This window comes from Python bivittatus, unplaced genomic scaffold (genome assembly GCF_059951505.1).
Source record: "Python bivittatus isolate LINGU-HERP-01145 unplaced genomic scaffold, Pbiv_v1 ctg000260_np1212, whole genome shotgun sequence".
Lineage (NCBI taxonomy): Eukaryota > Metazoa > Chordata > Lepidosauria > Squamata > Pythonidae > Python > Python bivittatus.
The window spans coordinates 2,085,279-2,099,530 of NW_028277055.1; the positions used below are offsets into that span (position 1 = coordinate 2,085,279).

The window sequence follows — 14,252 nt, forward strand, 5'->3', positions numbered from 1 at the left end:
ATTGTCAGAAATATTAATTGTTTTTCTGATCACATTTTAGTTGTCTTCCCTTCTGCAAGACTTCACTTGGGCAACTACTATAAAGGCTGTCAAGTTTCTAGCAATGGCTATAGCTTGTAGAAATCAGCTGATACCTTCTTCTCTATTCATTGTTTTAGATTTTTTTTTCTCTATTTTTCATTTTGTATCTGTGTTTGATCTGCAACCATCAGCCAGCCAACTAACCCTGGGGAGGAATAAATTCAGGTAATTTAGGTCCCTATTTTTTAACACAAGGGTAACAACTCCTTCCAGACAAACCCAACTTCTGGTGATTTCATGGAGCCATCCAAACTGTTTTTTTGGCAACAGGCTGTGTGCCATTGTCTTCCTCCTTGATGCTTATTTAACTTATCAGCCCTGCTGCCTTGGAATCTTCTGATGGTCTTTCATCCAAGCGTTAACCCTACCTGAGCACAAATAAAGGCATGAGATTTAATTCTGGGGATTAATCCATCTTAATCCATGAAGATGAATAAGACTGGACTGCATAAAAAAGAATGAACCGTTCTGGGATGTTAATCCCAGACCAAATTGCAGAACCTGCAAGATGTGACACTGATATCCCAGGATTTAATCTCATGATCCCCGAGAGAAATTAGCCTGATCCATCTATCGTAGTTTAGACTACCATACTGCCTTACATTCCTTGTGGTCTCCCATCTAAGAACTAACTCAGTCCAACCGTTTGGTTTCTGAGATCAGCCAAGATTAGTGCTGCCACCTATGTGGGCATAGCAGATCATTTGTTTTTACCCGATTTCTCAGGATCTAGTAAATCATGTCCTCTCTTGTTTTGAAGATGGTTCCAAAGAAAGCGTACCCATCAGGCTGGCATCCTTGTTTTGGTGTTTCAGTTTATCTGCTGGGTGGAATTCTTGCAGATGTGTCCTTGCTCCAGCACAAGGATAGGGCAGAGTGTGGTTTCTAGAGATCTGTTTTTATTATGAGAACCTTGGCAATCTCCAACCAGCTGGTGAAGGAGGCAGAACAGGACATGTGACTGTGAGGCAGAATCCCTATTTCCATTCGCGCAATGCACTAGACCAGTGTTTTTCAAACTTGGCAACTTGAAGATGTGTGGACTTCAGGGAGTTGCCCAGCATTCCCCAGCCAGCATGGGAAGTTAAAGTCCACACATCTTCAAATTGCCAAGTTTGAAAAACACTGTGCTAGACTAAAATGGGTTGACCACTTTGTGGCTCAGTGGGGTGTAGGAACGTGGCCTCATATATATTTTGCAATGAGATGAATTCAAGGAACTTTGGTGTTCCGTGTTGTGCAACAGGGTGAACCATACCCCAAGGATGGTGGCAGCTTATAGTAAAAGGGCCACAACGTTGTCCTAGGGCTACTCTTGGTTTTTAAAATAGCATGCTACCAGGCACAGTCTAAAAATGTTTGGGATCAGGAGAAAAACCAAGCATAATTAATTTCAACTGAAGTTTTAAAAATAAATGTTACAGCTGGTCCAAAAATAGTAGCTTATTCTGCTTCAGCAAGTGCCTGCTCTAGGTCTCTTCCCATCCTAAGGTGTGACACAGCAAATGTCTGAAATGAGTAGCCGGGAGGAAGCCAGGGTTAAACAATAAAATCCAGCCTAAGAAGAAAGGGCCAGTAAAGCCACAAGTACATAATTTCTCATTGTTTCATCAGCACAGTGCTGGAAAGTAAAAAACTAGCATTGCACTGCACATATGCGGAGGCATCTGTAGGAAGCCACAACAATATCAGCATCATAACGTCACAAGATTAAGCATACATTGCACTATTCCAGACAAATTTAAAAACCCACTGCATGGATTTAATGGCTGCATTCACACAACATGCTCAGCTAGATCAGTTGCAAACCTAGCAGCTATATTCAAACAACGTGTTACGCTGGGTTAGGGTTAACCTTGGTTAGTTTTTTACAGACTGAGTTGTCTTTGATTGGGCCTAGTCCTCAGCTCAGGATAGAGTACAATTTCAGCAGCCAAGGGAGTGAACAGCGAGACATCATCTGGTCCAGTCAAAGGTCAGATTAATTAACCATGATCTGTTGACTAAGCCACTGAGCATGCTAAACCAGAAAGCATGGCTTTGCAACGTTTATATACTTTACTAAGCCCATGCTAAACAATGTTATGGTTTTGTGAGATGTGTGAATCTTGCATTTTCCTTTTACCCTTCCTCAACTGTAGATCTGGTTGTACTTGTCCTTACAAAGGACCATCTAATGAGAATAGAGCCAGAGAACTTCCTAGGAAGGTCCTTCTGAATGCCAAGACACTGTGGAGCTGTGCCATCATTCCCCATGATGGGAGAATGATAAAAAGCAGAAGAAGGAATGGGGAAACAGAGGAGGGTGATCAGTGGGAGAGGAGATTAGCAGGATGAAAGTATACAGTTCTACGATTTAGAAGATGATTACATCTGAGGTTCTCAACATTTGCAACATTGCATACCTACCCATGATAGAACTCTCTGATGTATGCAAACTCCCCCTATAAAGCTAAGTAATACACAAATATAAAATTGCTGTGATTTATAGATGGTTTGACGGAGAGGTTTGATGAAAATCTGTTTCTCAAAACTAACTCCAAGCTTTGATTTCTGTTTTGCCCAAGTGAGTTTTGATGGGGCTCCCACTTGGCTGGCGCAAGTCTGATCAACTTAAAAAATATGTCTGGCTGCAGTGTTCTTGTTCCCCCAGGGATCATGACCCGCATGAAAACTGCTGGATTACATGATGAAAGCCTCAGTCATTTGTCCAAGAGCATTTTGAAGTTCCTGAGGTGCTCAGGAAGCAAAGTTGTTGCTCTGCAAACCTCTCATCTGATGTTGGTATTTAAAGATGCAAGCATCTGTCCCATCATTGAGTCTACAGGGGCTTCATTCTGACCAAATCTTTGCAAATCTAGTAGCTGCTTTGGCCCAATATATTAAATGTGGTTGTTTTTAACTACAGTTAAAATTACAGTTTTGAAGCCATTTGGTGAATTCAACCTATTATGCAAAACCAACATATGAGTGGATTTATTAACTGGATTAAGTGTGTTGTCAGAAGTTGCCATACAGCAAGTTTTGCTGTGTGTAGACATTGATGTTCTTCTTTCACTGTTTTTATGCTTTGTGTGTGTGTGTGTGTGTGTACACTCCATGATTTTAGTCTGTTTTGGTCATGGCAAGCAACCAGAGATCTTACAAAAAGCTGTTTTGTTTCCTCATAATCTGGAAACTCTCTCTATAGCTTTGGAAAAGAGATGCAGAAAGGAAAGGAGTGACAAAAGTCAATTTTATAGTTTAAATTCTGTAAGGAAATTCCAAGAATGGAAAATGCTTTTTTGCGGGTGGAGGGGGAAGGTTGGAACTGGCTAGGACTGGGAGTTCCATCTTAGTGTCAGACACAGGATCTCTAATTTTTCTGCCTGCGTTTGGAATTTTAATCACTCCATTTCTGCCTTGGTAACCAAAGTAAATAGTAGGATTGTAAAGCTATCTGTCTCCCAACCACAGGCATCAAACTCTGCAGGAGGGTGGTTGCGATGTTGCAATCGAAGTACAAAAAACGTGGAGCTTCAATCACAATTCTGGGGCCACCACCTTGCAGATTTTGGCACTCCCCCCCTCCATGGACGTCTCTGCTACCAACCCTCTTTTTCAAATTAAAAGGAAACAGCCAGACCCACCACTGTTCAATCTTCTCATCCCTGAGGAAGTGAGGAACATCCGGCCACCTTGGTTTGGAATAGCTGATTTTTAAGTTTGTTAGAGACGACCAGAGAAAATGCATAAAATGAATGCCTTGCATTGGCCTCTTTCAAATTGTGTTGCCTAAAATGAGGAGAGGGGCAAAGAGGGCAACTGATAACCAAATTTGCTGTAAGGTCAAGAATCAAGTGATGTGACACAAGCTTGCATCTGACATCCAGACAGAACTACAGGGTGCGTCAGTGATGTCGTGAGGCCTGTTTGTCTTTTTGACATTGTTGTGGCTTGATACGGAGGCCCATGCATACAATCCTCCAAGATAGCACTGGGCTGAAATGACAGACGCAAGGATTAAAGGCGGATTATACAGTCTCTTTGGGTATCTTGGCAGGGAGGTGGCCAAGCCCTGTTGTATGCTTGGCAGAGTGCAGTCTTCCCATCTGTGAATCAGGGTCCAGGCTTCAATATTACTCCTTCGGGTACTTTTCGGAATTTTACTTTTTTAGCTTGGGAAAATGCAGACTCAGGAGGAGACATGATAGATGTTGAAACAGTCATGCCTGACGCAACCTGATGCTTTCCAGTGAAGGTGACTACCTCTCCCACGGGTTCTTGCCAGGACACCTCATTGAGATGTGGGAGTTGAAACCTGGCATATGTGATGAGTACCAGGCTGGGACCCCTTCATGGATCACTGCCTTCTCGTGGCGAAGGGGCTTGCGTAACTCAGTGAAGCCATGAGCTATACCGTGCAGGGCCACCCAAGACGGACAGGTCATGACAGAGAGTTCTGACAAAATGTGGTCCACTGGAGAAGGAAATGGCAACCCACTCCAGTATCCTTGCCAAGAAAACCCCATGGACAATGTTAGAAGGCTAAAAGATATGATGCCGGAAGATGAGCCCCTCAGGTCGGAAGGTGTCCAATATGCTACTGGGGAAGAGCGGAGGGCATTTCCAAGTAGCTCCAGAAAGAGTGAAGCGGCTGGGCCAAAGCCGAAAGGACGTTCAGCTGTGGATGTATCTGGAAGCGATGCTGCAAAGAACAATATTGTATAGGTACCTGGAATGTAAGATCTATGAACCAAGGCAAGCTGGATGTGGTCAAACATGAGATGACAAGATTGAACGTCGACATCTTGGGAATCAGCGAACTGAAATGGACGGGAATGGGTGAATTTAATTCGGGTGACCATTATATCTACTACTGTGGGCAAGAAACCCTTAGAAGAAATGGAGTTGCACTCATAGTGAATAAGAGAGTGGGAAAGGCAGTAATGGGGTACAACCTCAAAAACGACAGAATGATCTCAGTGCGTATCCAAGGCAAACCATTCAATATCACAGTCATCCAGGTCTATGCCCCAACCACTGATGCTGAAGAAGCTGAAGTTGACCACTTCTATGAAGACCTACAACACCTTCTAGAACTGGCACCAAAAAAAGATGTCCTTTTCATCATAGGGGATTGGAATGCTAAAGTAGGAAGTCAAGGAGTAATTGGAATAACAGGCACGTTTGGCCTTGGAGTACAAAATGAAGCAGGGCAAAGGCTAATAGAGTTCTGTCAAGAGAACAAGCTAGTCATAGCAAACACTCTTTTCCAACAACACAAGAGACGACTCTACACATGGACATCACCAGATGGTCAATACCGAAACCAGATTGATTATATACTTTGCAGCCAAAGATGGAGAAGCTCTATACAGACAGCAAAAACAAGACCAGGAGCTGACTGTGGCTCAGATCATGAGCTTCTTACTGCAAAATTTAGGCTTAAATTGAAGAATGTAGGGAAAACCACTAGACCACTCAGGTATGACTTAGATCATATTCCTTGTGAGTACACAGTGAAGGTGATGAATAGATTTAGAGGATTAGATTTGGTAGACAGAGTGCCTGAAGAACTATGGACGGAGGTCCGTAACATTGTACAGGAGGCAGCAACTAAAACCATCCCAAAGAAAAAGAAATGCAAGAAAGCAAAATGGCTGTCTGATGAGGCTTTACAAATAGCTGTGGAAAGAAGGAATGCGAAAAGCAAGGGTGAAAGGGAAAGATATAAGCAACTGAATGCAGATTTCCAGAGAATAGCCAGGAGAGATAAGAAGGCCTTCTTAAATGAACAATGCAAAGAAATTGAGGAAAACAATAGAATGGGGAAGACTAGAGATCTCTACAAGAAAATTGGAGATATGAAAGGAACGTTTAGTGCAAAGATGGGCATGATAAAGGACAAAAAGGCAGGGACCTAACAGAAGCAGAAGAGATTAAGAAGAGGTGGCAAGAATACACAGAAGAACTATACAAGAAAGATCTTAATGTCCCTGATGTCCACGCTGGTGTGATCACTGACCTTGAGCCAGACATCCTAGAGAGTGAAGTCAAGTGGGCCTTAGGAAGCATTGCTAACAACAAAGCTAGTGGAGATGACAGTATTCCAGCTGAGTTATTTAAAATACTAAAAGATGATGGTGTTAAAGTGCTGCACTCAATATGCCAGCAAGTTTGGAAAACGCAACAGTGGCCACGGGATTGGAAAAGGTCAGTTTACGTTCCAATTCCAAAGAAGGGCAACGCCAAAGAATGCTCAAACTATCGCACAATTGCACTCATTTCACATGCTAGCAAGGTTATGCTCAAAATCCTACAAGCTAGGCTTCAGCAATACATGAACCGAGAACTACCGGATGTACAAGCTGGGTTTCAAAGAGGCAGAGGAACTAGAGATCAAATCGCCAACGTTCGCTGGATCATGGAGAAAGCACGAGAGTTCCAGAAAAATATCTACTTCTGCTTCATTGACTATGCAAAAGCCTTTGATTGTGTGGATCACAACAAACTGTGGCAAATTCTTAAAGAGATGGGAGTACCAGACCACCTTACCTGTCTCCTGAGAAATCTGTATGCGGGCCAAGAAGCAACAGTTAGAACCGGTCATGGAACAACCGATTGGTTCAAAATAGGGAAAAGTGTACGACAAGGCTGTATACTGTCACCCTGCTTATTTAACCTATATGCAGAGTACATCATGAGAAATGCCAGGCTGGAAGAATCACAAGCCGGAATTAAGATTGCAGGGAGAATCATCAACAACCTCAGATATGCGGACGATACCACCCTAATGGCAGAAAGTGAAGAAGAACTAAAGAGCCTCTTGATGAGGGTGAAAGAGGAGAGTGCAAAAGCTGGCTTGAAACTCAACATTAAAAAAACTAAGATCATGGCATCTGGACCCATCAATTCCTGGCAAATAGAAGGGGTAGAAATGGAAGCAGTAACAGACTTCATTTATTTGGGCTCCAAGATCACCGCAGATGGAGACTGCAGCCATGAAATTAAAAGACGCTTGCTCCTTGGGAGGAAAGCTATGGCAAGCCTAGATAGCATATTAAAAAGCAGAGACGTCACCTTGCCGACAAAGATCCGCATAGTCAAAGCTATGGTTTTTCCAGTAGTAATGTATGGCTGTGAGAGCTGGACCATAAAAAAGGCTGAGCGCCGAAGAATTGATGCCTTTGAACTGTGGTGCTGGAGTAGACTCTTGAGAGTCCCCTGGACTGCTAGGAGGTCAAACCAGTCAATCTTAAAGGAAATCAACCCTGATTGCTCATTGGAAGGATCGATAATGAAGCTCAAGCTCAGATATTTTGGCCACCTAATGCGAAGAGAGATCTCTTTGGAGAAGACCCTGATGCTGGGAAAGATTGAAGGCAAAAGGAGAAGAGGACGGCAGAGGATGAGATGGTTAGATAGCATCACTGAAGCAATGAGCATGAAACTGAGCAAACTCAGGGAGGCAGTGAAGGACAGGAAGGCCTGGCGCAATATGGTTCATGGGGTCACGAAGAGTCGGACACGACTTAACGACTAAACAACAACAACCAGGCTGGGAAAGACAAACCAGTGATACAGCAAAAGTTGATAGAGATCCTTCCTTCCTTCCTTCCTTCCTTCCTTCCTTCCTTCCTTCCTTCCTTCCTTCCTTCCTTCCTCTCTTCCTCTCTTTCTCTCTGCTTCTCTCGGTTCACACAACATGGTAGAACCTAAGCCAATACAACTATGGTATTCACATATCATGCTGTCCCCTAACAAATATTAAGCTTAGGTTAGGGTTCCCATAGCATACTAAGGCAATGGTTGGCTTCCCACACTATGTTGAACTGCAAGAGAGCAGCTGTGGCTGACAGCATCCCGAAGAAGTCCATTGAATACTGTAGGTGAAATGGCATAGGAGTATTGTGTTCCCCGCAACCTGGAAATAAAAACAGTCAAAGCTACAGCTACACAAAGCCATTTGCTGGCAGGAGAAGTGGAAAACTTTAATGTACTCATAGGTGATAAAACCAGCACCTCCCGAACAGCAGAGCACTAGCTTTTTTTTAAGCATGGGTCTGGTGCTCTTTCAAAAGAACGTTAAACCTGTGTATATAAGGACCCCACATAGGACCTGGCAACCCCTTCCGAAAATGCCAGCCGGGCATTATGTGAGCAGATACCTCTGAGGAACCCTAATGCCTGGTCTCTTCTGTGGCCCAAGCCAAAATGGCCATAGAGGGCAATGTCCATGACTGGAGGGGAAGGAGATGGTCCACCACAGCCAAAAGTCGCCAGTAGGAGCTGAGCAGATCCCACCCCAAAAGCATCAATAACTACCTAGTTATTGAAATGTGCTGGCAAAATTGTGTTGGGAGAAGAGGGAAAACACTACTTTAAAACTGAAAGAACTAAAGTTGACTTTAGGCAGCCTCAGCCATGGGCTGGGGAAGAGATGAAGGCAGCACCACGAGGACATGGCTTAAAAAAAAAAAATTACTACAACATATTCATGCCATGATTAGGGGGGTAGAAGGAAAAGCCCTAGATCTGAGCCTTATGCTCTCTCTGGCCTTCAGTCAAACTTTAACTCTTCTCTAAAAGGAACTTAATTTACATCTGAAGTTTGTGTAATAATCACAGGAGTTTATTTGTAGAATTCCTGTGATTATTATACACCCTTCAGATGTAGATGATTCTTGATCTGCAAGGGACTTTTTAAAAAAAATTATTGCATTATCTATCCTACCATAACTGCCCAGGATATAGTTCACAGCTGGGAAAACCCAGAAAATGATTTCTTCAATAATCAGGTGAAGTTGTGAGTGTAGGAATTAATATTAACTGCTGTTGTGAGGAGATTGAGCTGAGGAAAAGCAAGGAAAGACATCAGGGAAGGGGTCTGAGGCAGTCGAGTGGGGAGAAATAATAGGGGGGTCCAACTGTCTGTACTTCGATGTGTGGGAAATGTCCATGTGTGAACTGCATGGGAGAGATATAATTTTGGGAAAAGGATCATAGCTGTGTGATGATTCACATGTGATGATGTAATGGGCAAATGACACAAATTATGTAATCTGTGTGATGATATTGTGATGCATACAACATTTCTTGCCGATCCCAGCAGACTCATCTGGAGGGGACTCTGAAACAGAAATGAGAAATTGGGTTTGGTGGATCTTAGAGTGTGTAAATGTGTGGTTGCGTGGGGGGAGCAAAGGAAGAAGGCAATTCTCAAATAAAAATAAACCGTGGGATTAATCGACTTTGTGATTTAGTTCTTGGGTAAAGATATTTGGATGTTGAGTTCACACAGCATGCTTACCTGGTTCCTGAACCAAAAGTCATTCTCAGAGTTTGTACAATAGGTTAAGCCATAAACTCATCAAACAGGCTGGATTCTCACAATATGCTCAGCCTCCAAACTAGAAATTCACCCTAACCAAGTTTAAAGCTAACCAAACATAATTGTGCAAATGTAGCCACTAGATTTGAAACTGATCCAGTAAAGCATGTTGTATGCACGCAGCCATATTTTAGCATCCATTTGCCAGCTTTTGCACGTTCAGGGGGTCAAGTGTATGTTTCAGGAGTCAGACTTACCCCTGGGATGTTACCACAATCTTAGGCAAGATATTTCTCATTTTGCTTCATCAGCTTGCCTGTCTTGAAATGGGTTTCACTGGATCAGAAAACTGAAACGTTCTGAGGCTCAGCGTTCCCTCAGGCTTAGCCTCAAGTTCAGGTTCTTCATCTTTTCATCTCACAGCTTGGTTTTCCTGTGAAATGGGTGCATGGGGGCTTCATCTGCAGCAGCAGTCATTGTCTGAATGGGCAACCCTCCGAGGAGGCCCCTGACATTTTTTTTTTCAAAATTTCCAAAGTGCCCACCTGCCCTTACAGGTTGGAGGGCTCTTGCTTTTCAAAGACAGCCTCCTCGTTCTTGGAGGTTTCTTTTTAGCCAATGAACCAGGGGTCCAAAAAGTCAAGATGGCAGCCATAATGGAACAACACACATAAAAAACAGGCAGATCTTTGATTGCACCATCGCAACTGCCATCTTGACTTTTTGGAGGACAGCCTTGGCCAAACCTTGTCTTCCATGCTCTGCTAATGGACTTTGACTCTGTTTCGTTTGCAGGGTGCTCGGTGGCTGGCGATGGACAACCCAAGGCAGGTCAGCCGGCCCGGCTACTTCCCGTCTCTCCCTCCCGAGCCTACATACTTCTTCATATGCCCATATGGAGTCGGCCGGCTATGGAATGTTAAGAAGTATGTATCTTTGGGATCGACTGTGAGCCTGGAGCGTCTCACCGCTTGGGACACCAGGCACGGCTGCTGGAGGAGGAAGGCAGCCAGCAGACAGATCTGGTTTTCTTGTGCTCCTGGGGCTGGTAAAAAGGAACCAGATCGACTGGCAACTGATTTGGTCCCCTTCAACCAGCTGGGGGGGCACAAACAGCTTCTGGGGCCTTCTGTACACCCACCTTGGCACCCGCAGGAGGGGCAGAACCCTTTGAAGAACTTGGGTGCAGCATTTCCCTCCCTCCCTCCTTCCCCTCCCGCTGCCCTTCTCCTTCTCCTTCTCCTTCTCCTTCTCCTTCTCCTTCTCCTTCTCCTTCTCCTTCTCCTTCTCCTTCTCCTTCTCCTTCCTCCCTCCCTCCAAATTCTACAGTAAGATGAGAAATTCAGTGGACAACCTTGGATGAATCTCCAGAAGCTAGAGACCAAGTGGCAAGGGGAGAGGAAATATAGACCGGACAAATTAGAGAAGGTGCCAAAAGAAAGTACATTCAGGAAAGTTCATCTGGTCTTTGAATGCGATGTAACACTTGAAAAGGGCAGATAAACCTGGGAAGTGGGTCCCCAGCTCTCCTGCTTACTGGATTGGGCAACCTGCATCCCAGGTCCCTTTTCAGCCCCTGGAATACCCCAAGGTTGCAAGGCCAAAATATGGCAACAGGATTTTCGGAGGTTTTGAAAATGAAACGGGAAGCTTAATCCAGCTGTTTTATTTTTTATTAGCCTCCCTCCGATCCCTCCCAAAGTGGCGGGGCACAGCCCCTTCAGTGTCCCTCTGATCGATGTTCTGAAGAGCAGACTAGAAAAACACCCCACCCTGGAAGCTCCCCTCTCTAGCTAGTCATGAATCACAAAGAGGCCAATGAACATCTTATTTATTTATTTAGCAAATTTATATAACCACCCAACTCACACACGATGACTCCAGGTGGCTTACAAAAATCAGACCCCAAATACAAAACCTACTACACCCCCCACCCCCTGGTGACAACAGTGCCTTTACATTAGCCATTTGATGGGCTCCAGATTGACCTGGGGCCCCCAGGCCTGCAGGCAAAACCATGTCTTCAGGACCCTTCGGAAGAGTATCAAGGTGGGGGCCAGTGTTATCTCCGGGGTATGATGTTCCACAGGGAGAAGGGCCTTTTTCTTGGTCCTGTCAGATGAACCTCCTTAAAGGAGAGGACTCACAACATACCCTGCCTCCCTGAACTGGTGGGTTGGGTAGATGTAGTCCTTTTCCACTCTTGCACCTCTGGCTCCTTCATGCTAGGTCTAAGCATCTGTCTCTAACACTCACTTCTCCCTTTCTGTCCTCCAGCATCTTTCTCCAGTCAGAATCCAGACGGGAAGCTCCTTGGGGCACAAGGTTGGTTGTTTTTTATTTGATTTGCTGTTGAAACTCTGTAAAGATCTGTACTTGCATTCTTTTTATCATATTCTGATTACACTTTATTATCATAAAGCTTATCGTGTTCCTGGCACAATCATAAATGAGAGAATAGTTGCTAGATGCCTTACCAACGATACAGCAGACTTTGGGATCTGATCTGAAGCAAAGGAAATCAACATAAATCGTTTTTTTAATATAAGTTTATTAAAATTTTAAAAAAGAAAATAAAAACTAACAAGAACTAATAGGTAGAAGAAAGAAAAGAGAGAAGAAAAAAAGAGAAGAAAAAGACAAAGCTGGAAGTGCAGAAAAAAAAAGAAAAATATAAAGGAGTAGTTTCCTATTTTCTTTATAGCAGTTATAAGTATAGATGTAAATTAACCTCTCACTCTATAGTTACAGCATGATTTACATTTTTTCTATAATTTTTTTTCTAATCAGCAAAACTATATATCATAATTTCATTTTTTTCGGTTTCACACAAAAAGTCTGTAAAGGGGTCCCAGTCAACATTGAATAATGTATTTTCCCTGATCAAAGCTGTCAATTTAACCAGCAAGTTCCATCATCTTCACCATCCATTCCTCTATTGTGGGTAATATCGAATCTTTCCACTTTTGTGCATAGAATAGTCTCACTGCAGTTATCATGCATAAAAACAAAGTTCCATAACTTTTTTCCAACTGTGTATCCATCAGTCCCCAAAGAAAGGTCTCTGGTTTCAATCTGTATATTAATCTTTAAAATCTTCTGAATTAGCATATATAATTGAGTCCAATTTTTTCTGGCTATTTTGCACATCCACCAAGGATGGTAAAATGTCCCCTCTTGTATAATATAAATCTGAAGTACCTTTATATGTTCTAGACAATTTTTCCAGTGACATATATCAAATGATACATCATTTTATAAAATTCTCTTTAAGATTATAACATAATGTAAATTCGATCCTTCCAGCCACGTATTCTCCCACTGTTCCATTTGTATATTGTAACCAAATTTTTTAGCTCATTTTATCATACATTCTTTCACTTCTTCTGTTTCAAATTTCAATAGAAGTTTATACATTTTAGCAATAATGTGTACAGAGTTCTGTTTCAAACTCAGTCTTACAATGTGCAAAACCGAAAGTTCTTTTATCTACTTTAAATCTTTGTAGTAATTGTATATAAGAAAATCATTGACAAGTGTATCCTTATGTTACCAGATCTTCTCTTTATTTTATTTTGCATTCTCCTTGACAAAATTCTAATATGGAAGTCAACCTAAATCTTCACAAAAGCTAGTAAGGGTTGGACTACATTTCCTTGTTGTCCCTTCCAGTTCTACAATTTTACAATTTTATGATCTGGATTCCTGCAAGGGGCCAAAATTCTTGTGATTGCAGCTGATAATAAAGCTAATTATTTTTTAAAAAAATAAGGTCAGATATTTGAATCGTCTACCCTGGCAAATATTCCACCCAGGTATTTCTAACCAAACCTGTTTCCAGCTGGTTGGACAACATTTATTCCAGACTGTCTCTTAACCATCAGTTTCTGGAAACATTGAGAACACCAAAGAAATAAGAAGGTTGGTATAACCAGAAGCTTCCAGCAGGAGAAACTCAGAGGTGCCTCCTACCACCACCCAAAGCCACAAAGTCAATGGTGAGCAGCGAAGCTTCTTTACAAAGACTCAGAGTGGCTCAAAACTTAAATGCCACAGCAATTGCGTTCAAGAGCCCTGATCTGCTTAGTGGTGGCTGGAACAGCCACGGCTAGACAGGGCTATTATCAGAACATAGTGCCAATGCCCTCCCAAGGTCATTCCCAGGAGGGAAGGTGTCAAAAAAGTCAAGATGACAGCAGTGATAGCCCAATTAAAACCCTGCCCTTAGACACATGACCCACTTAAAGAGGGGGAGGAGCTTCAATCAAATGGCCAAGACTGCCATCATGGCTTTTTTGACTCTCCCTGGTGGACACCCTGGTGCCCTCCACATCTCAGGCCAAGAAATGAATGCCTACCAAAAGCCATGAGAAAGAGATGTTAGGTTTACATTTTAATAGTACTGTATCTGGATTAGTAGATTCTGCAGTAGATGATCTTCATTCTTAAGGCTTCTTGTCTGCAACCAAAGCAGCTTCTTTCTTCAAGGCTAGTTCTTGAGTTTTTTACTTTTAGTCCTGACTGCTGGTTGAGTTCCAGAGATGATGCTATATTGCTGTGCCCCTGGGTGAAGCCCTGACATGAACAGGGGAGAAAAGTGCTGGTTTCCCACTGCCTTTACTGGCAGGAGACCAACCAACATGCTGTTGTGCAACCAGCTCATAGCTGGCCAATAGGGAAAGAAGCACAGCTGCTGCTGGGGGGAACATGGCTACTTTCCCCTCTTTCTCAGTGACCAAGATCACAGATTTCTCATTGATAATATCACAGTAGGAAGTCAGCCTTCTTCCTCCTACAAAGACTGTCCTCTTTCTCCAAATCAAGGCTATGAGTTTCCTGCAGCCATTCCTACTGGGAA

General features: G+C 43.0%; 1 protein-coding gene across 22 annotated transcripts in view; it reads left to right on the forward strand.

Moving 5' to 3' along the window:
• The window catches only part of LOC148216075 (uncharacterized), a 44,616-nt gene that overhangs the window by 11,905 nt on the left and 18,459 nt on the right, over positions 1-14,252 (forward strand). For 10 of the 22 annotated variants that reach the window (XR_015796040.1, XM_088140282.1, XM_088140279.1 and 7 more), the window contains exons 2-3: positions 10,190-10,320; positions 11,672-11,719. Coding sequence is in view for 12 of the 22 variants with exons in the window: in XM_088140282.1 (XP_087996408.1) it covers positions 10,190-10,320; positions 11,672-11,719 (179 nt within the window). In the remaining 10 variants the exon portion in view is untranslated. Of the gene's footprint in view, positions 1-10,189; positions 10,321-10,432; positions 11,720-14,252 lie in introns of those variants that run through there. The other 12 variants (XR_015796041.1, XM_088140281.1, XM_088140278.1 and 9 more) reach the window with 7 other exon arrangements.